The 23476-nt window shown below is 39.2% G+C and overlaps 2 protein-coding genes across 2 annotated transcripts in view; one reads left to right on the top strand and one right to left on the bottom strand.

Moving 5' to 3' along the window:
* Positions 1–23476, bottom strand: part of LOC309697457 (uncharacterized protein) — a 366834-nt gene that overhangs the window by 206491 nt on the left and 136867 nt on the right. The window lies entirely within an intron of this gene.
* LOC309696562 (uncharacterized protein) lies at positions 11409–13865 on the top strand. The gene is made up of 3 exons (XM_082517836.1): positions 11409–11998; positions 12255–12537; positions 12719–13865. Exons 1-3 carry the CDS (start codon positions 11793–11795, stop codon positions 13259–13261), a joined length of 1032 nt encoding a protein of 343 aa, XP_082373962.1. The 5' UTR covers positions 11409–11792; the 3' UTR covers positions 13262–13865.

The raw sequence follows: 23476 nt of genomic DNA, 5'->3' as shown, positions 1-23476 counted from the left end.
AACTATGTTTTTTGAAGAACTCCAGTGATTAGACCTGATCCAAAATAGATCCCAAACAGAATAAGGTTAAAGTTAGACCTATACAAAAACCTTGACCCCATGCTTTGGAGAAAGATAACATTTAAGATGACATTTAGAAAAAAAAGCACCTCAAAAAAAATTTTTCACACACCAAAGATTACATTTTCTGTATAGCAAGAATAATAATAAATAACAATATAGGAAGTGATGCACCTGGACGTGCTTATACGTCAAGTTAATATTAAGTTAATATTAATTACGTTGAGTCCTTGATCTTGTAACAACCTTTAATCACGATTTAATCACAAAAGACACGTCAGTCCATTATGTCCATTTCACTCTGTCTCTCCAAAGCGTGAAATGAACACTCATGCAGAAGTTGCAGTACCAGCATTGGGGAGAAGATATATTTCCAATAAGTCTAAGAAATTGCTAGTGACCAAAGAAGCTATGAATTAAATTCCAGGGTACTATGCCAGAAAGGATTAACCTAGGTGGCTGATGTGTATTTTCATTTAAATGTGTTAGCAATATCTGTTTAAACACCTTCCAATGATTGGTTGAAAAATAAAATACCTCCCTCTGCTGGTAGTGCAATGTACTGCAACTTCTGCAAGTATCGCCAAAGTGTGAAATGCATGTGTCTATAGCTTCTTTGCTATGATACTGGTTTGGATAATCAAAGCTAAAGTATAAAAATTATATAATAAAATTATATATAAAATATATGTATAGAAATTAAAAGAAGAATTATACCAAATTGTAGGTATTTTTTGCCAATTTGGGTATAGGACAGATCAAAATTTAGCTGAAGTAAAATAAACCCTTGTGACTGAATGAGAGTCAGTGTATTTTGGATTCAGACAAACCGCATGCTTGGTTTCCATTATTTACACCTGGTGGTCACTACTGTTTTTTTCTGTTTTCCAACAAGATTGAACATAAACTGCCATAAACACAAAAGGCAGATTTTTAGTGGAGGCGTTGGAAGGGCATAATAAGAAAAAGAAAAAGCAAACGCATGCTTTTTTCCCCCAGTGCATATAATTGACATTGGATATGTCTACAATCTAATGCCTATTTGTACAAGCCTCTAAACAGTCAAATTATTGTCCTCACACACCATAATGGTGCAGTGGCAAGCAATGTCATCTCACAGCAAGACAGTTCTGGGTTCAAAGGTAAAGCTGCTGAGAAGGATGTGATACCCTCTTTTTTCAGCTTAATGGAATGCTCTTTTCTACACTTCAGTAGCTTTAAAAAAGACAGCATTTTAACTTTATGTTTTACCCAAACAAACATTTTTTATAGAGCTGGAAAAGAAGCCAATGTCTTTTCACTGAGGTTTTGCTGGTGTTAAAAAAGACAATTAAAAACTACAGTATGTGGCATCAGTAGTACAAAACAAGGTCAAAACACAACAACAAATACAGACTTATATTGAATGGCTTCCACCTACAGTATGGGCACTTGATTAAGATAACTAAGGTTTATAGTGTAGAACATGAATGATGATGGAAGTAAAAAACAAACAAAGATGTCAGAAATGTAAGTATTGTTAAAATGATCTGTCTATCCACATTTTATCCCGTCTCTTATTTGTCCCTACTTTCATCCTACTTTCTTCCTTCCCTGAACCCTTCACTCTCCTCCCTCCTCCCTGGCCGTTGTAACACACGCCGAGTATGGCTTTGGAGGTGTGACAGATGTTTTAATGTGGCTGCGATTCCTTATCACCACTCAGCTGAAAGCTCCATTTGCCTTGGTCTGCTGTGATAGATGGTAGGCCGAGGCTGAGCGGAGATGCTATGCTAACGAATGGTAAAGGAGGCATTTCAGGGGCTGAGGAGGTGGAAGGAGGAGGGGGATGCGATGAAGATGACACACACTGCTGCAAATGGTAGATGTGGTCATTTTCAGTTTTTCATGTCCTGGGTGTGATGAGCTAGTGAGTAATTATGGGAAGGGAGTGTTGTGTATGCAATTACACTAAAATGAAACAGTGCTTGTCACGACTGGAAGCGCTGCTGAAGAAATGGAGAAATCAAGTGGAACGTACACGTTACAAATAAACTCGCAAATAAACAAACAAACCGACAGCGATTTTGATTAAACCTCAGTGTGTTTACAACCCGTTAAATCTGTGGGATTATTGAAAGTCAGTGGTATTACATCTTCTCGATGTTTCGAGGAAGTGAAGAGAAAAGAAAAACAAGAAAAGGGCAGGAGTGATCCATCAAGGTGGCATACCTCAACCTGCGAACCAGGGATGCGTTACAGAAACACAATGTAATTTCTCTAAAATGCTTCTTGAGCAAAATACACCCCTTCTTTAAAATACTGCAGATGGCTAAGTCCTTTTACACTGAAAAAAAGGGATTGGCCAGCTCTTGGATTTATGTAAGCATCTTGCGTGTATTTAACACAACTGCCTCATGGTTTAAAGTTAAGTGTAACTATATAGTGTATCCATCCATCCATTCGCTTCCGCTTATCCTTTTCAGGGTCGCGGGGGGCGCTGGAGCCTATCCCAGCTGTCATAGGGCGAGAGGTGGGGGTACACCCTGGACAGGTCGCCAGTCTGTCGCAGGGCCAACACACAGGGACAGACAACCATTCGCACTCACATTCATACCTAGTGACAATTTGGATTATCTAATTAACCTATCCCCACAAGCTGCATGTCTTTGGACGGTGGGAGGAAGCCGGAGTACCCGGAGAGAACCCACGCAAACACGGTGAGAACATGCAAACTCCACACAGAAAGACCCCAGCCTGATGGTGGAATTGAACTCAGGACCTTCTTGCTGTGCGGCAACAGTGCTAACCACCGTGCCACATGGCAGCACGGTATATAGTGTAGAAACGACATAATATGCAGGGCGGGTAGATTAAATTGTTCATATCATGTTCGAGTGAAGTAAGTCAATGATATGATGTTAAATGCAATGTTAAATCTCGCGACACTGCACGGAATTTCAGTCTCGCACGCTTTGGATTGTGGTTTCAGGAAGGCATCCATCTCAGTCAAGTCGAGCAGCCGCCTCTATTTTTTTTGGTATACCGAAAGAAGTAAATTGGGTGGTTGTTACATTAAAAAAGTTTACATTGTAATTTTAACACAAAATTTTCATGTTTCTATCTTGAACGTAATTAAATCATGTAGGATCTGTACGAAATTCAACAACTTAATTTGTTCTTGTTGAGATGACATGATACAATCTAGTAAGAGTGGTTAGTTGCTGGACTCATGAAATTAACGAGATCACATGAGATTTCAAACTGCAGGAAAATCACTGGAGTTATAAGAGGCAGACAACTACACACACACAACATGTATGCTATTGCTTTTTATTTGTGGTTTAACCTGTCAAGGACAGAAATGTACAGAAAATTCTGCATCAAGCCTTGAAATCATAGCTTTCCTACTTTTGTTAAGCCTGGATTGGTGACATGGTGGTTAGCGCTGTTGTCTCACAGTAAGAAGGTCCTGGTTTCAAATCCACAATCTGGCTAGTTTGCGCTGGTTTGTCTCTGAGTATTCTGGCGTCCTCCCACAGTTAAAAGTCATGCAGTTATTAGAGTTAGCTTAGGTCGATTGGTGATTCTGAATTCCACATGAATGTGAGTGCAAATGGTTGTTTGTCTCTATGTGATTGACTGGTGAGCTGTCCAGTGTGTACCCAGCCCCCTTTGTTGAACCTTATGTCATGTGAAGACAACATGTAGTATTTAAGTGATCAAGTAGTATTGTGGTAAAGGTTATTGAATAGTGTTGAAATAAAACGACAAAATTGTGAAGGATTAAAATATTCCAAGAGCTCAACTTACTTCATCTAAACATGTTTCAGTCCCGTTTTATGAACAATAAATTCCCAGGTTTATTGACTATGAATAAGTTGTGTTGATTTAACTCTGTTGTTTAAGTTTCTGCCAAAGCAAAACATTTGTGTGCAACCAATGTCCACTATTGAATCAAGTAAATCCAACATGGCCTTTTTTCAGTGTACACCGCATGTATAATGTAGGTAGTCTTTCTCAAACTGCAACAAAAATTAATTTTCATTTGCTGAAAATATATCTTTATTTCAACAGACTTTCTGTGATTTATTAATGAATGAAATCTGATGATGAGATCTGGTCCTAGTTAAGCACCAACCCAAATTATAGCTCTCAGTATGTTTAAGTACATATTTAGGGAAATTACAGTTCAAAACTAGTAGAGAACATCAGGCTAAATAAATGAAATTCATTTTGGTTCTTTCGGTTTTCTGGCATAAATTGTCAGCAAACAGTTGTTCCAGTGTACATTGTAAGATCCTGACCTGGATGAACAGTTAAAAACATTGGATGGTTGGGGAATCAATATCATTGTTCTAGTAAAGAATGGCTAAAAAGCATTAAAGTCAGCATTTTGGAATAGTCAAGACCCTTAAGGGAAAGGTTTACAGTCTTTGTCCGCTTCCACAATGGCAATCATTTTCTTTAATTGGCATAGAGACAAATATCTGAAATTTCACTGGTATATAGCCAGAAATGCTTCCTCGTTAATGATTGAGACTGAAAGGTAAGATAAACAAACATGGCATAACAATTAAAATGATGACTTTTTGTTAGGATTTCAAAATGTCTCTTTCTACACATATGTAGCATTTAAATGGGCTAATACAAAAATGATTAGTTTAGTTCAACTGTAGCAGACATATAGGATGCAAGTTACAGCAAAATGATGGCTTCTAAGGACATTTTCTTTTCAGTTATCTGCAAAACTGCATTTGATTTAATATGTTTTTGAATATTATACATTTTTATCTCCAGGGTTAAGGAATTTTTCCTTCAATTTTGACACCTAAAGTGTGTTCAGAGAAATGCAAAATGAGGAGACTGAAAAAGTTCATATCAGACAACATGTCACAAAGCAGGGCGTGGACTAGGCCAGCCTTACACTCGCAGAAAGGAAAACTGAAATTTAGAATAAGAGATTGAGCTGCTGCCGAACACATGGGCCCATCGTGGCATATGATAACTTTGCCCTTTACTGTACATCGATTTATTTATCAGCCTGATGTCATTGAAGATCAAGGAGCAATGTGCCAAGTCACATAAAACAATGGGAGACATTTTAATATGGAAATTGAAATGGAGGTTAAAGGGATGAAGAAGAAAGGAGGTACTTTACCAAAGCACATTTAACTGCGTGTTGTAACCTTGTGTGTGTGTGTGCCAGATGTCATCATTCTCACCGTATTGATGTTTGACCACATTCATCAGTAGTGGCTGACATGACTCTCAAAGGGAGGGAGGGTTCCTTTTCTCAACTTTTATCCTCTTCCTCTCCCTCTTGTTGACTTTCTGTTTTCAGTTATTGTCTCCTGAGTTTTTTACCCTGACAGATTTTTTTTCCTTCTTTATCCTTGTTATTCCCAAGTGTGTGTGTGTGCCAGCCAAAGCTGAAAAGAAATGGTTCTCAGTTGCAGCATAATGTGTTTCTGTGCATTTCTAATACTATAACTCCACCCCAACCAATGTTCCCTCTAATTTTTCACAAAACTTTCTTTTTTTATTTATTTTGCTCTGACTTACATTATGAGTATGAGTCTGTGGTCTGGGAGAGAGTCCCATAACTCTCTGTCTGCAAAATACAGTATATAATGACCAATGTTGGGCAATTAATTATATAGTTAGTTCTTCAAAAAAGTAGCTGAGTTATGCAAACAACAAAGTTTTTGCAGCTGTTTACCTAAAAATGCAGCCAAGACGATTTTTTAAATAAACATTTAAAAAATCAGCTGTTCTGCATCAAATTTGATGCCACACAAATTATTTGTGCCACTCCAAAAAATAATTTCTGTCCACTATGAGATAAAGGAGAACATCACAAGCCTGATACCTACAGGCCTGACAACAGTGCGCACAGCTTAGAGGGAACATTGACCTCAACTGACCCCAAAATAATCTTAACCTTGAATATACTTATTATCTGCTACTAATATTACCAGTAATATTATGAAGATATTATCAAATGTGAAATATGCCCATATGGAATATCAAGAATAAGCAAAATAAAGTTATTTTTCATTTGAAAACAAATAGCTTAATGGCATTTTAACAAGCAGAAAAGGGAAGCAGGTTGGACTCGAATCCAGGCACCATGAGTTAAAGTGGTGCCAATAAATTTTATGTGTTAAATAGTGTATTATAGCATGTGACAATTAAAAGCCACACTTTCAATCAGCATCATTTTACCTGAATTCTTGAATCTTTCCCTTCCTAATTATGCCTTTCTGTCTATTGTCTTTCACCTTCCTCTTTCTTCCTCAATCTCTTGTTGGGACTGCTATCCCTCCTCCTGCACTTATTCCCTGCTTATGCTAGCAGCAGCAGCAGCACACTGTGACTTTGAAGGCTTGTTATTAATTTTTGCCGGTACTACTGTTGACGCTCCCGCAGCAGCCCCAACAGCAAACATGTTCTTTAATTTGACACATTTTTTTAAAGTTGTTTTTTTCTTTTTCTCTCTTAGATTTTTAGTTAAACCTTTTCCCTGTTTTTCCCACACTAAACTCTGTTGTACAAGGTGCATGAGCGCATCTTGTGCAAACGACTGGTGGGCCAGGTTACCAGTCCAGCCTTTCCCAGCAAGTAATAGCAGATGGCTACCCTTCACTGAACCTTCATCTGCTTCATGTTTTTTCCTGCTAAAAGTGAGTTCTTCCTTCCCACTGTCACCTAGCGTCACTAGGGACTTGAGGATATTGAAAAAAAAATATCACTTTGAACTCAACCATTTCAGCACCACAGGCAATGCCAACCCCAAAAACATAACACTGTGCAGACATGTATTGGTATTCTGGTTACGATAGATTTACAATTTTGTGCAAATGATGGCAAATGTGCAGGGCATTTTTTGCATCTTAATACTATTTTTATAATAAAATTATTGTATTGTTTTAAATTATTTTTATGCTGATTGACACCTTACACCAAATATAAATACAAACAAAATATACATTAACAGTTTAGATGGAAGTAAATTTAAATTCTTATCTTTAAAATGGAAAATATAGCTTTAATAATCATTTTAATAATAATAATTAAAAAAAATCTCTCAATCCTGAGACCTAGTGCACTTCAAATAGTTTTTAACCCACTTTAGCTTACTGAAAGCTCTCAGAACCTAGAACAGTGACTGGCAGTGTACAAAATGTATGCAGTGATGTACACTTCTGCAAAAATGATTTGTTTATGTGGGATATGTTCATAATATATTATTACAAAATAACGTGTGGAATGAAAATAAACGTTACCAGGAGCTTCCTGCAACTAGACACATTTTTGAAATAAAAGAAATCACCAGCTTCTTCCTAGATCTGCAGGGGAATTCAGTGTGAGGAGTGAGGGACTACATGGAGATGAGAGTGGGACAGCTAATCTCTTTGGCCTGGAAGCAGGTTTACAGGTACAGAAAAAATTGATTAAGCAGAAATATGTATAAAGGCTCTGCAGTCACTGATCAAATGTTAATGACACACAAACACATTATTTTCTGTTAGGAATGAAGTTAGCTGACTAATACTAGAAAAGTCAGGCAGTTTATTTAATGTTCACCTTTCCAGAATGAGACCCATCACATTTTGAAAAAAATTGTGTCATAATAAATTGTGTGCTTTGTCCTTTCTCTGCTTTGCTTTCTTTTCTTTTTTGGAACCTGAACTTTACTTTTAATGAATACATACTGCTGTCTCTTTCCTACAGGTTCTGATGTATAGCGCCAAGTGGAAGCTGACACCTGGACCAAACCATATCATAGCTTGCTTGCTATTGTGTGATAGATGCTGCTTTTCTTTCTCATATTCTAGGGTCTTTACTTTGAAATCTAGAGATTATTGTCATCGTGAATATGTGCTAAATAGGAAATGAAACTGAACTTAAACTGAATACCATGACAACTAGTGATTTGCTTCGAAGAATGAATGAAACTGTATAAAAATAAAGGCCACCTTTTTTAATATTTCTAGATCAATGGCACAAAACATTGTCTTTTACATACATACATATGGTTAATATACATACATATTTACAGATGCTGTTGCTTTTCTTTCACTTGTTTTGCCAGCCAGAGTGTACACAGAACGTAACTGATAGAATTGTGAATTCTGTTTACACCTGAGGCAGTGTACGCTTTTTAAAAATAGTAAAAAAATAAAATAAAATATAAAAAACCTTCATCACCAAGGGCAGAATTTAATTAGATGGTATGTTGAGTTGTTTTCATATATTTTCAACACAACACAGTAAAATTTAAAGTGGATAATATATAATTCAATTAAAAATAGAGAGGGAATTTGCTCTTAATTTTTAAAATGTGGTGAAACACATTTACTTTGTACATTTTCACATTTCCATAACCTATTTTAGTGATTTAACAGCTTGTCACTCTTTATTCTCAGTATCATCACTTCTCTAGCAATTGCAATTTGCTTTCATGGGGAAATATTCATTAAATGTAAAATTACATTAGCAGCTTATTTGCAGCAAACCTTATGTCACAAGTTGACCTTCATTTAGTTTGAAAGACCTCTCTTTGGTAAGAATCACCATCATGGACAAAAGCTGGAGGATTTATAACCATCTGCACAATATGCTGTCATCAAATGCCTCCACATCCACCTTAGCGTTGCAAGTAAAAAGCTGATCTGAATAAGGAGCGGGACATCCTCAGCTATGCTCTGATCGAGCATCTGTCTAAATTGTTTATCAGCCTTATTTTCCCATTTCTCCGGGGGGAAGAAGAGCATATTCTGCAAAGGAAATTAATGGGAAAGGAACTTTTTACTGTGAACTGCATTTCCCTGTAAATGAAAAATGACAGTAATATGTTTTCATTCAATAATAGAAGAGAATTCAGTAATGCAGTTTAGTGTGAATTACTGGAAGAAGCACAAGTTGAAGTGAGTATTCAGTGTGTATATGTGTGCACGTGAGTTTGTGAGAGCAGTTGTCGATCAACACAGAAACTCTGGGTCTAAATAACACTCGCGTAAGCTAAACAGTGCTACAGACAGTGCTAAAATCATGACTGCGTCTGAGATTAATAAGTTAATTTCAGAGTAATAAGCCTACACCCCACACATTATGTTGTAAAATCACATGTGTGATCAACATTTAATCAAGGAAATCTAATAGTTTTCACACTTGAATAAGATCCTGCAGTGCACAAACTATTTGTCCATGAACTCTTTCTACTTTTAGATACTGCTGTAACAAAACACATTTAGTTCTTCTTTTAAATTTTGACTGTAGGAAACAATGTTCCCTCTAATTTTTCATGTGTCTGAGTGAACACACAAACTCCCTGAGCGGTCCCTTGGACCACCATGAGCAACAGCAGATGTGTGCACTGTGGTCACGGCAGCATCGAATCCATCCAAGTTACATGGTTTACTAAAATAATCAAATTACAGCATTTACATTTATGTTAGACTACTTTTAATTAACTGCTTTAGCCCACTTACGATGAAAATTTCAAAAAGAATCTTGTTGACCTGTGTAGTATGTTAACATTTTGTAAAAATAAAAAAATAAAAATAACTTGAACTCTAATTTTGAAAACAAAACTTTCCTTCTTCTTTTTTTTTCTTTTTTTTAAATAAAGCTCTGACTTGTATTATGAGTATGAGTCTGTGGTCTGGGAGAGAGTCCCGTAACTCTCTGTCTGCAAAATACAGTATATAATGACCAATGTTGGGCAATTAATTATATAGTTACTTCTTCAAAAAAGTAACTGAGTTATGCAAACAACAAAGTTTTTTGCAGCTGTTTACCTAAAAATGCAGCCAGGGCGTTTTTTTAAATAAACATTTCAAACTGTTTACAGAACAATCAGCTGTTCTGCATCAAATTTGATGAGTAAATATAAGCAACGATAATATTCAGGAAGAAAACCAAACATTGCAGATATTTTTATCATAACTCTGGTTTTACGTGGCCTATCAACACAATTTAAAAACTGGTATAAAGTCCACACTTTTTCCGTCAATTGTTCCGTCTGTCCTGCTCACATCTCCAATAGTTGTACACGTTGTCATTAACGTGGCTTCACTCCACATCAGCCACGCCGCTTCGCTAGCTAAAACACTGGTGTCAGCACATAAGGACGCTTTCATAGCCTGTCAACGACGTTGATTAGCTGCGTATATACGAATGTGGATCGCATTATTGGCTGGACTATGGGATAAGGTGGCATCGTTCTAATCCCATATGGGAGCAGCCAGTCACTTACCGACTAACACTAACACTGCAAAAAAGAATTGTTAAAGTATTAATTTTAATTTCAATTCAGGTTAGATTTTTTTTCTGTGCACAACGCAGATTTTCTGTGTGCAGAGACCGTGCCAGCAGTGCGTACGTGCACAGCTTAGAGGGAACATTGGTAGAAAAATCAACCGGTCGTGGCAGGTGGCTGCTGAAGGTTTCTTCCTGTTAAAAGGGAGGTTTTCCTTCCCAGTTTTTCTTTTGCAAAGGGCTTGCTGAAAAGGAATCATTTGTTATTGGGGTTTTCTCTGTATTATTTTAGAGTATTTACTAGGGCTGCGTATTGATTTCTGGCAGTTCCCGTCTGACCTCTGCCATTTACAAGAGCTACTTGTAAATGGCATAGCTCATGTCATAGCTTCTTTTTTTTAATAAACATTTTATGCATACCCTAGAGATGATTGTGTGCGAAAATCCCAATAGATCAGCAGTTTTTGAAATACTCAGGTCAGACTGTCTGGCACCAACAGCCATGCTATGGCACATGTCAATTAATTCACCTTTCTTCCCTAATCTGATACTTGGAGTGAACTTCAGCAGATTGTCTTGACCATGTCTACATGCTGCCATGTGATTGGATGATTTGCTTATTATTATTAATAATAATAACAACAACAATAATTATTATTCATTACATTTACTATAGGAAAAAAGGCAGGTTTTACTTAGGTATGTAGGGCTGCAAATATCGCAGAAGCCAAGTCAAATTGTGAGCTCAGGATATTTCACAGGATCATAAAAGATGGAGGTGTTTAAAAATGTTAAATGATTATGGTCAGTGTAATAGCTTTGATCTTCCAAAATAAGAACTATATGGTGACCCAGAGAACTTAACAGTTCTCACAGTTTGCATGGAAGATGCTGACTTGTCTGCAAAGGCTCACTCACTACTATGAAACTACACCTGTGAAACTTGAAAATGAAAATGAAATATGATCTCTGGCTCTCTTTCACAGTGTGACTTTAGTCCTTTCTTCCTTTAACCCTTGTGTGGTGTTCGTATTTTTGTTACTCAGCCAGTGTTCATGGGTCTGGTGGACCCGCTAGAGTTTTGGCTTTCCAAATTACAGTTTTTGCTCGTTGCTTGAACACTATAAACCCATGCTTAGACTAAAGTAACACAACTTGAAGCTTTTGTTACCATACCCCAAACACATGTACCCATACCTTAAACAAAAGTGCTGCTTTGCACTCTGGTTGCAATTATGCAACACACTTACTCCTTTATGCAACACACATGGTCCTGCATACTACACTCTATTTCATACATAAGACACTTCGTTCAAAAATGAAATTTCAGGGTGCCATTTGGAAAACACATGTATCCAAAATACAAAACACATCGGGTAATTGCAACCACTCAAATATACACCTGAAGGCACTTACTTGCAAAACTGAACACCAATTAGCCAACCACAAAAAGCCCTCAGTTTAGCCAATTCAAGAACTTTGCAAGCATGGATGGAGGGAGAGCAAGAGGAAGAGGAGGAGGAGGTCAAAGAGGCCATGCACGGACCCATATTTCTGATGATATAAGAGCAACTTTGGTGGACCATGTCATCAACCACGGCCTGACTATGAGGGAAGCTGGGCAGAGAGTCCACCCACATCTAAGCCGCTTCACAGTGGCATCTGTAATAAGAAAATTCCGACTAGAAAACAGGTCTGTCTTCATCTCACTGCCTTCTACTCTACTCAGATGGTTTTCATAGTACTGTTCTACAGTTACCATATCAAGTGTACAGGGTATTGCAGGGTGCTAATGCTCCTTTTGCAGCCAAAGTGGTAGTTTCTGTGAAACATACCATGATTACTTATATTGAAGTACAGTGTTGTACAGTGGATGATACAGTATATACAGTGAAGTACTGTAAGAAAAATAAGCAAACCGATGACAATATGTGGTTGTATTTCTCTAGAATGACTCGAAGACCTTCTGGGGGAGGACGCCAACGCCTGTTCACACAACGGCAGGAACTTGCTGTTGTGGACCTAGTGAGGGCAGACAATGCCATCCGTCTCCACCAGCTACGACGGAAAATACTTGCAGACAGGCGAGTGTTCAGCAACATAGACCATGTGAGCATCACCACCATCAGACGCATCTTGGGTAAACACAGCATCACCATGAAGCAGCTCTACAGAGTCCCATTCGAGAGGAACAGTGACAGGGTCAAAGGACTTCGAGCTGAATATGTACGGGTACGTGTAACTGTCCCTTACATTTACAATAGAGTATTGGTGAAGTCCAGTAGCAGCTGAATATGTACCATATCAGTACCACATGGATCCATTCTGAGAGCTACACAGGTACCTGTGTGATGGGGTGAGGGTGCTGTATGTGTAGCACTGTAGTACAGTGATATGTTCCCCTTTTTTCCAGAGAATCTTGGCCATGGATGGAGCTGCACAGCCTCATGAATACATTTTCATTGATGAAGCTGGATTCGACCTGAGCAAAACAAGACGACGGGGTCGTAATGTAATTGGCCAAAGGGCAATTGTGCACGTCCCAGGGCAGCGCGGGGGAAACATCACATTATGTGCCGCCATATGCCTTCGAGGGCTTCTGCACCATCATGCAATACTAGGTCCATACAATAGCCAACACATACTCACATTTCTAGATGCTCTCCATGATATAGTTGTACAGAACAGACCAGATCAGCCCAGGTTTGTGGTGATATGGGATAATGTCAGTTTCCATCGGGCTGCTCTGGTCCAGGCCTGGTTCTCCAACCAAAGTCAACTTGAAGTGGTATGCTTGCCCCCTTACTCACCATTTTTAAACCCTATAGAGGAATTTTTTTCGGCTTGGAGATGGCGTGTATATGACCGCCAACTACATGCCCGCATGCCTCTTCTGCAGGCCATGGAACAGGCCTGCGGCGACATTCAGGTGACAGCAATCCATGGATGGTTTTGACATGGAAGAGGATATTTTCCCCGGTGCCCAGCGGGAGAAGACATTGCTTGCGATGTTGATGAGGTCCTGTGGCCAGACCCCAACAGACGGCGGGATCCATGAGCCCACGTATGCACAATTGTCATGATTTTTTGTTTACAGTATAGTGTTTTTTCTATTACTGTATTATGGGGTTTTTTTTGTTTTGGTTTTTTTTGCTTTATCTGAATTCATGGTACTGCAATGTACAATATTGAGTAGGTCTATTTGCTTTTTTGGTTGTTTGCAAATGTGTCTCCTGAAAATATGCCTTCTGAATGAACAATGGAAATCAAAGACTGCAGTGCTTTATATAAAGTAGACTAGTGTGTTCCTCCTGCTCTGTAAGTGTTTGCATATGATGCAAGTATGTGTCATTTTGTCAACAGAGTTACATTTTGACAAAGGAATGTTAGGTTTTGATAGCAGAGTTTAGGTTTTGAGAGTAGAGTTTCAATTTGGTGCAGATGTGAATGGTATATTTCCCAGTGTTGTGTCATGTTTACTTGTGTTTAGGGTTTTGGCACAATGAGCAAAGTTTTGCAAAATGTGTTCAGGCAACGGGCAAAAACTGTAACACTATCAAACAATTTTATGTTAAATTACTCAACAGATGTTTACTTCATCCCAATTACAAGCCATATGAACAGCAAACATGGTTAATTTTTTCCCTTTACCTTTATTAGATCACATTTATGAATTAATGTGCTTCTCGTTTTTCTTTTATATAAAATGTTATAAAAAAAATCAGTTATAATCAAGTGGAGTGAGTGGAAAGACACAACACATTTACACGTGAAGCAATGTGTTTCACAACTAAATGGGATCAGCTGCTCATCAATGGTGACATTAGGCCCAGGGTTGTAAAACAGGGGAGGTGGTGCACACACTTATCCCACACTGTCCTGATGGCAGGTAGCTTGTCTCTCTGCCGTCGAGCTGGTCTGTCGTCTCGGTTATCAAAACGGATAATCCTGGAAATTTTGTTGAAGTTTTCCAGAAACATTGATGCATGGAAAGGTTCTTGCCGGTTTCTGCATCCCACAGGCATTCTGTGGATTCCCCTTTGGACCTGAAGACTCCAGCAAGGATAAGAACCCCAAAGTAGGCCTTTGGGGTTCTTAGATGGATTTGGTCCATCTCCTTCCACCTCTCTCCAAAAACACACCTTCCTTCTAGATTACTGCAATCCAGAATAATTTTCTGGATGGAATCTGGGATGAAAAGCTCAAATGAAGACTTAATGTCCTGCACATGAGTAACTGTCAGCCGTGTTGGCCCTGGCTTATCACAGTAGCAGCTCTGCAGGGTGGCTCATTTCTTGGGCAAGAAGACCATTCAATTTCACCAGTTATTGACATCCATATTTCTTCACTTGCTGTCTGGTGGGCTTGTTCTGGTCCTGGAGCTGGCTGCAGATGGGGTACTCGTCTTCGTTTTGTTACTAAATGGTGCTCAACCTCATCCTCTTCTTCAAAGTCACTGTCAGACTCAGAAATGTGAAATATTCTGAAACCTCTTTGTCAACATCATCATCAGAAGCTCCTCTCTCTTCCAAAATCAATTGAATGGCCCTCGCAGCAGATAATCTTTTGCCATCTTGATCAGTTGTGATAAAGAACCACACTGGCAAAGTCTTATTTATAGTATTATGCCCCTAATTTGCAGGTGGGACAGGGTATGAGAAAATAAAATTTGGATCCCTAAAGAAAGAGGGTAAAATGTGTGGGAATGTAAGAGCAGACGTGTTGATAGTTGAATTTTCAACAATGTTGCAACTTTGTGCGGGAGCAGGACGGGAAGAAAACACTATCAGCAGCACCAGAAAGGAGGAAGACAGAGTGTGGGAACACAGGACCTACACTTTCAACACTTTTATTAGACCTGGGTCCAGTGGACCCGAACACCTTGTATGTAATGTAAATGCGTGGGGGGAGGTACAGTATGAGGTCATTGAAAATTTGTTCAGATTCATGTTCTTCACAGAAAATAAGCCAAAGCCAATGAATTTCAGGTTGAAAAAATAATTAATTGTTTAATTTTTCTTTTGAAAAAAACTGAAAACGGGTCTCACAGACCCGAACACCATACAAGGGTTAAAAACTGAGTTTTTCCTTCTCACTATCACCAAGTGCTTGACCAGAACACAAGGGGCTGTTTGATTGTTGTTTTCTCTCTATTATTGTAAGGTATTTGTCTTACACTATGAAGCATCTTAAGGTGACTGTTGTTGTGATTTGGTGCTATCCTAAGAACATATTTAACACACATAAACGGCCACCATGGCATCCAGGTAGATATCAAATCCTCCACTGATTGTTGTACAGTGAATTTTTTAGCTAACTATTTTAGCCACTTCATTTAAAACTTGCTCAGTAAACCATAAGATGACCAATCATAGCTGTAGCCATCTGTTTTCTTTTTAATTTGTTTTGTTTTGCTCCAATACTAGCTAGTTATGACCAGTGTTGGGACTAACGCGTTATTAAGTAACGCGTTACAGTAACTACGTTATTATTGTGGTAACGAGCACGGTAAGTAGTTATTATGCCAAAACCGGGAACGCGTTACTCGTTACTGGGATTTAGATAGGCTCGTTATCCGTTACTTCGTGTGGTGGCTATCGCGGAGCTTCCACAGATTCAATAACATTAGCAAGTGGTGGAGGCCAGCAGGTGGATGAAGGAAAAGGGAGGCAAGAGGAGAGACCCGAAGCGGCCGTTCCCATATGGAAAAGAAATAGTAAAAACTTATATGTGATTACTCATGAAAGTGGCCACTTTCATGAGTAAATCATATAAGGCTTACATGATTTACTCATGAAAGTGGCCACTTTCGCATTACTTTCATACATTGTTTTAGTAAGTATCCAAAACATACAAGTTTCATTATATAATTTTTCAAGGGATCTTATATCTGTTTTCACTCTTATATGCTTTTCATACAAGTTTCACACAAGACAGATACAAACTTTATAAGATTTATATATATCTTTTCCATATGGGCTGGTCCGAGAGTGTCAGGTGAACTGAACTTCAGGTAGGAAATTATGACCTGCAGTCTCTCTGGGTCAGATATGAACCAAGTTTAGGTGGAGTTTATTTTCGTTATGCTGACTTTTTCGTACTGCGTGCTAGCTAGCATGACAGGGTTTCTATACAGCTGGGTGGGTGCTATGTTACTGATGTTGAACTTAATTTTGTTCATAAGGTTAATTATTAGAGTTGCCAACCGTCCCGTAAAAAACGGAATCATCTCGTATTCAGAGAAAATATTGCGCGTTTCGTATTGAGGTGAAAAGGAACAGTTTGTCCCGGACTTCAGCTACAATGAAAAAGACACAAAGCTGGAGTTATTCTGTGTTTACGCTGCACAGCTGCCTCTTCTTCTCTCATCCTCTCACCCTCCCTCTCCTGTTGCTACTTCAATCATGAAACTAATCAATGATCAGCTGATCGGCTTTTCTCTCTTGTTTGTTTATCGCCCACTTTGCGCCAGAAAGAGGAAACCAACGGATGTCGCGGTAAAAAACAGCAGCACTTTTAAGCTTGATCAGCTGTTGTTAGAATTTATTTAATATTAATTTCTAATATCAGCTGATGTTTGCTGGAGCCACAGCTGTAAACCTGCTGGTCATGATGTCGGTTTGGTTATGTGATGAGAGGGAAACATGAAGATGAAACCAGGAGATGTCCTTACTGAATCATCAGAGCTGTGATGGAGAAACAGGTTTACCTTTTAGGTGATATGAATGAGTTATGAGGAAGTTATGAACTGTTTCTGAGAGACAAATAACACCAGGATCCTTTTCTAAGTAGCTGACAGCTGGTAACTATGCAGGGGCGGGTCTAGCAAAGTGTTGCCAGGGGTCCATGTAGGGCATTAAAAGGGAAAGGGGGGCACAAGGAAATACTTTCTTATTCTCATTTAAAATGTCTCACTTTTAAAAAAAATAATTATCTGAGTCTTGCAACAAACAATTGATAGATTGATACATATATACCATCCGAACAGTATACATCACTGTCACAAGAGTGTTTACCGTATTTCCCGGACTACAAAGCGCACCTGAATATTAGCCGCACAAGCTAAAATCAGGGGAAAATCCTAGCCGCACCTGACTAAAAGCCGCAGGTGTTTCAATGTTGACTTATCATATGTAAGAGAATATGCACAAAGGGAATTGTCAGGAAAGAGATGGCTGTTTGGAGACACACCCCTTTTATTAATATTTTGAAAAACAAGTTATGGGTACATATTTGCACATGTAGTACATAACAGTAACCTATAGCACACCAGAAAAATAGATTTGGACTACCTTTTAGGCTCAGGTGCAGTGACACAGCTTTAACAAGAAGAAAAGTCAGTCATTCACCACCATCTTTCTCTTCTTCCTGCGCATTAAAACCACCAAAGTCCTCTCCTCCAGTGTCGGATACAAACAGGCTCAGGATGGCTTCGTCATCCACTCTCCGCTTCTCTCCTTCGTTGTCACTTTCAAAACCAAAGAAATCCTCATTGTCAGTGTCAGAGTTGAACACCCTCAGAAGGGCCGTGGCGGTGTCCTCCTCTCCATCATGCAGCAGTCCAGCCCTTCAAAATCCGTTGGTGATCGTGGATGTTTTCACACTTTTCCACGCTGTCAGAATCCACCGGTGGAGTTGGGCATAACTTGCTTTTCGCAAGTTTATCGCCGCTCATCATCCACGACTCCAGCTGAACGCGTAGCGCTACTTTGAAGTTTGTTTTTCGCGCTACTTCGTACGGCACTACGTTGCCTGGCGGACGGACATGTGACTAACATACCACTCTTGAACCCCGATCCTTCCGCCAGGCAACGTAGTGCCGTACAACAGCGGAACAAACAAAACAAATCGTCTTATGATATGACAAAAATCATGGACAATCCATAGAAAAGCCGCACCTGACTAAAAGCGTTCAAAGGGTTCAAAGCTTGTGCAAAAAGTAGCGGCTTATAGCCCGACAATTACGGTATTTTCATTCAAAGGCTTTATGATTTTTCCTGTAATGGTGGTCAAAATGCCCGTTTGATTTATTTGTCCCAGTCCAGCTCTGTATGCAGCTCATCTTCAGTCTGGTGTTACCTACATCTTCCTATTCAGAAGGCAGAATTTCCGAGTTCTGAGTACAATCGAAAGCACCACGACTGCAGTTTTTGTTTTGAAGTAACTAGTAATGTAACTAAGTTACTAATTTAAAGTAACTTACCCAACACTGGTTATGACAACTACTGAAAAATATAAATATAGCAGATCCTTTAAATGGATGTAGTATGCCCACATATGCCTGCCTTGCATGTGCCAGCCACCACTAGCAGCTGTCCATTATCACGCTTATATCGCTAACTTCTGCAACCCTGGTTCTAGGTAACACGGTATAACCTCAACCTTTGAGCCTCAGCTCGGAGATAACAAAACCCACAATTTACCAACAAACTCACTTGTGGATTATTGTCCACACTCATTTGCATATTGGCCATGGCAGAAGTAAAGCAAAAAAAGGCAGCCAATTGAAAAGTTGGTTGAGTTGACTGATGACTTATGTGTATTTTCAGTGCTTCAAACAAAACTTGCTTTTTAGCTATGCATCCTTACTTTTTTTTTTAATATTTACAAATGTGATTACTTGCACACAACTCTGAATAGACACACATGAATTGAGATATCATCTTATGTTCCTTTCTTAATTCTTCTGCTGTTTCACTCTTCCTCCATTTGTACACCACTGTAAGTACACAAAACAAAACCAAATACAAAAAGATGCCTAATAATGAATGGACTGGTTATTTACATTGTGTTTATCTATTTCCTATGCTGTAAGCATTTAGGGTGCAAGCAATTAAAATGATAAAATCTTTTTAATTACTTGTTTTTCTTAAGCTGAAGTACAATGAGCCCCATCAGTATTCATATGGTTAATAAAAAAACAAACAAAAGCAAAATATCTATAGATGTTTATAACAACTAAAAAAATACAGAAAATCTACAGAAGGTTTGCATTATTGCTGTTTTAAAGAGGAGTGGTGCTTCAAAGGATAGTTGCAGATTTCTGTCAGAATCTGCAGATTATACAGTACAAATACAATGTTCACGTTTCTCCAACGTTGTCTTCCCAACATTTTCACTAACATCTACACTGGATGGCCAGGAAGCGTTCACGATGTCTTCTCCGGCGCTGATAATTGGCGTCTGTCTTGTGTCAGTGACGTAAAGACGGATTTAATGCAACATGACCGTTCAAACAGCAGTTGCTTTCTAAAACATCAGATATGTATCGGATTCAGTAACACATATGAAAGTGACCCAGATTGGATTTGAAAATATCGGATTTGTGCTGTTCACACTGTCATACCATGATTGGATATGGGTCACATAGGGTCAGAAAAAGTCAGATTTGATGCGCTTTTGCCTGCAGTGTGAACGTAGCCGAAGCTTCACTTTGTAGGACTACAGCAAAAATACTCCAGTCCAATGCAGACACCAGTATGACATTTTTCTGAGTAGTACGAAAGCGAGTGGAGACATAAAAAAAGCTCCTACCCTCTGTCCTTTCCTTTCAGACTGCTTTTCTTACCCTGAACCCCTTCCCCTTTCTCTGTCCTGCCCCTTTCCTTCCTGTCTGTGTTCCTGCTACACAAGAGCTTTCAGTAAAAATACATTGATTTTTGCTTCTCTCTTGTCCTCCCCTCCCCCCTTCTCCCCACACATGCACACACTTGTCTCTCTCCACACCTCTTCAGAGAAGAAGAAAAAGGAGCAGCAACACTTCATCCAGTGTTGTCATAAATAAAGGACTGGTAGATATTCAATCGACTGATAAATTGACATCCTGTATCGGCCAAAGTGAAAGTCAATGGAAGAGCAGGCGGGAGGTCTCACAAACATTGCTGCATGCACACACACACAAATTCACAAATACAGTTGAAAACACACGTGCCTATAGGCACAAATATGTTGATCAATAGAGGTAATGGTTGCTGTTCAGTCTGCTAACCCAGTAGACAGTAGGGTTTATATCTGACAGGTGAAAAGCAGTTTAAATATACTGTGTTTTAATTCTAAGGGCAAAGTTAGTTATCAACCTTGTTGAACCATTGCACCGAGGGCGTGGTGTGAAAAGGGGAGAAAAAAAAAAAAGCTTGGACACGGGACGTCCACACAAACGCAAAGCAGGAGATGAAACATCGCTGAATGTTTTGAAACCAACTTCACTCTAAGCCAAAGACTAGAAAATATGGTGAAGCATATCTTCTTTTTGGCTTCACCTGCACAAGGCCGAGGTAGGTCTCCCCTGCATTACTGCTTTTCCCTGCGTCGGGAGCAGTGTTGGGTAAGTTACTTAAATTAGTAACTTAGTTACATTACTACTTACTTCTATCAAAACTAACTGAGTTACTTCAAGTTATTTTCAAAGTAACTAGTTATTAGGGAAAGTAACTTTGGTTTTACTCAGAATTCTCTTGTTAATGTGTTGCTTCCATAACTTTGCCAGTCTTCTAGCTTGCTTACTTGCCACAAGTGCACTGTGCCACCTACCAATAGAAAAAAAAATAGAAATAGAAAAAGAAAAGCCGATCAGCTGATCATTGATCAGTTTCATGATTGAAGTAGAAACAGGAGAGGAAGGGGAGAGAATGAGAGAAGAAGAGGCAGCTGTGCAGCAAACACAGAATAACTCCAGCTTTGTGTGTCTGTGAAGGTTCTCAGTCATCCAGGTCATCGTAGTCAAAGGAGCTTGCAAAGAAAAGCGTCTGGACTTCTTTAAGTTGCTTGAAGACGGTGGTGTATGCTGTACAGTGCAGCGAGGAATGCTCAGACCTCTACATTGGAGAGACCAAACAGCCACTTCACAAGCGCATGGCACAACACAGAAGAGCCACCTCCACAGGACAAGACTCAGCAGTCCATCTGCATCTTAAGGATAAAGGACACTCTTTCGAGGATGCCAATGTTCACATTTTGGACATCAGGGGGTCCTTTTGTCCCTCTGTGGGGGGTCACTCCCACTAGGTTTATATCTGGGACTCTCCACCATTTGACATTAGAACTGAAGAAGCTTCTCGGATGAGAGGTGAAACGTCTTCAAGCAACTTAAAGAAGTCCAGACGCTTTTCTTTGCAAGCTCCTTTGACTCCAGCTTTGTGTCTTTTTCATTGTAGCTGAAGTCCGGGACAAACTATTCCTTTTCACCTCAATATGAAACGTGTAATATTTTCTCTAAATACGAGACGATTCTGTTTTTTACGGGACGGTTGGCAACTAATAATTAACCTTATGAACAAAATAAAGTTCAACATCATTAACATCATAGCACCCACCCAGTGTTGCCAACTCCACAGTAAGGAAAATCGCTATTGGTTGTCCTAAAAGTTGCTAGAAGTCGCTAAATGACACCAGTGTGTGAATGTGTGTGTGAATGGGTGGATGACTGCGCTTTGGGGTCCTTAGGGACTAGTAAAGCGCTATATAATTACAGGTCATTTAAATGACGTCATTGCCTAATTTGCATAATTGGTCATGCTAATCTAATTGTAACCTATGTTGCTGGAGAGAGAAATAACATCGTGGAAGAGACATAAAATGAGTAAAAAACGTCCTAAATGCATTTAGAGTTTATTTAGAACTACAAATTAAATTTCTTTTAGCAATTATTGTTTTTTTTAATGTCACAATTCCAACCCTGCTCCTTTACCCGGGCTTGGACCGGCAAAAGTGACCCGAAATAGGCACTCTGGTAGAGTTACTTTGTGTGTGTGTTTATAAGTAGTTTTAAACCTTGTGATCCACAAAACAGCATAAGAGTAAAAGAGTAAAAGAAGAACTGACTGCGTTACAGCACCCGCTGGTTGTTGAGAGTAAAAGCAATACGTGCTTTCACGTCGTTTTTTTAGCGACTTTTTTTAGGAAAAAAGTCGCTAAGGGGTCTGAAAACTCGCTAAATATAGCGACAAAGTCGCTAAGTTGGCAACACTGCACCCACCCAGCTGTATAGAAACTCCGTCATGCTAGCTAGTACGCAGTACGTAAAAAGTCAGAATAACAAAAATAAACTCCACCTAAACTTGGTTTATATCTGACCCAGAGAGACTGCAGTTCATAACTTCTTACCTGAACTTCAGTTCACACTGGGACAGGCGGCCGCCTCGGGTCTCTCTTCCTTCTGCCTCCCCTTTCTCTCATCCACCTGATGGCCTCCACCCCTTGCTAATGTTACTGAATCTGTGGAAGCTCCGTGATAGCCACCACACGAAGTAACGAGTAACGACCCTATCTAAATCCCAGTAACGACTAACGCGTTCCTGATTTTGGCATAATAACTAGTTACCGTGCTCGTTACCACAATAATAACGTAGTTACTGCTTAATAACGCGTTAGTCCCAACACTGGTCGGGAGGACGCGCTGGGCTCGTATCCCACATTCTTGATTTTTAGTTCACAAACACTTGTAATGACTAACTGCTCCTGGAGACGTTTGCTCTTTATACAGTAACGTTACAGTGGGATACAAATAATATCAGGCTGATCCTGCCACGATTTGTTCCCCCGGTTCAAATCACGGACAAACAGTATCCCACAGTTGTTTATGTTTTTGAACCCATTTTGCACAGAGAGGCATTTTTTTGAAAAATGTATTGATAGCAATGTTGAATATTATTACACAGGAAAAAAACAACTACACGTAAAATAATTATACCGTGACGCCTCTGCCTTTCTAAATGGAGGGACAGTAACGGCGTGTGTGTGTGTAAGCGTGTAAAACCGGAAGATAGTCAGATTAACAGTATTTTGTGTCTGTCTGCTATTCTGCAATTCATCTCATGCAAACAATAACAATAACAATAACAGCATGACGTGAAAAAAAGGCACATACCTTTGACGTTGCGTGACAAACTCTGTATTCCTCGTCCACACGTAAACGCAAAAAAGGAGTTTTAAAAAATCTCCGTTTCCGGTGATTCAAAACCTTGTTTACGTGTGGACGAAACTGCTGCGTTCTCAAAAATACCCGCGTAAGTGTGGACGTAGCGTAAAAGAGTTAGTAGTTTACTTTCTTCCTACCTGTAATTTATTGCAGATTACTTGTATTTGCTTAATTGTTTACTAAATGTTTGAGGTGTGAAATAAACCACAGTGGAGCAAAATATGGGTGTGTGTGGTTGGAGGATGTTTGGGGGGG

The sequence above is a fragment of the Aulonocara stuartgranti genome (genome assembly GCF_965226115.1).
Source record: "Aulonocara stuartgranti genome assembly, chromosome: 20".
In the NCBI taxonomy this organism is placed as follows: Eukaryota; Metazoa; Chordata; class Actinopteri; order Cichliformes; family Cichlidae; genus Aulonocara; species Aulonocara stuartgranti.
This window is presented reverse-complemented; position numbering and strand designations above follow the sequence as displayed.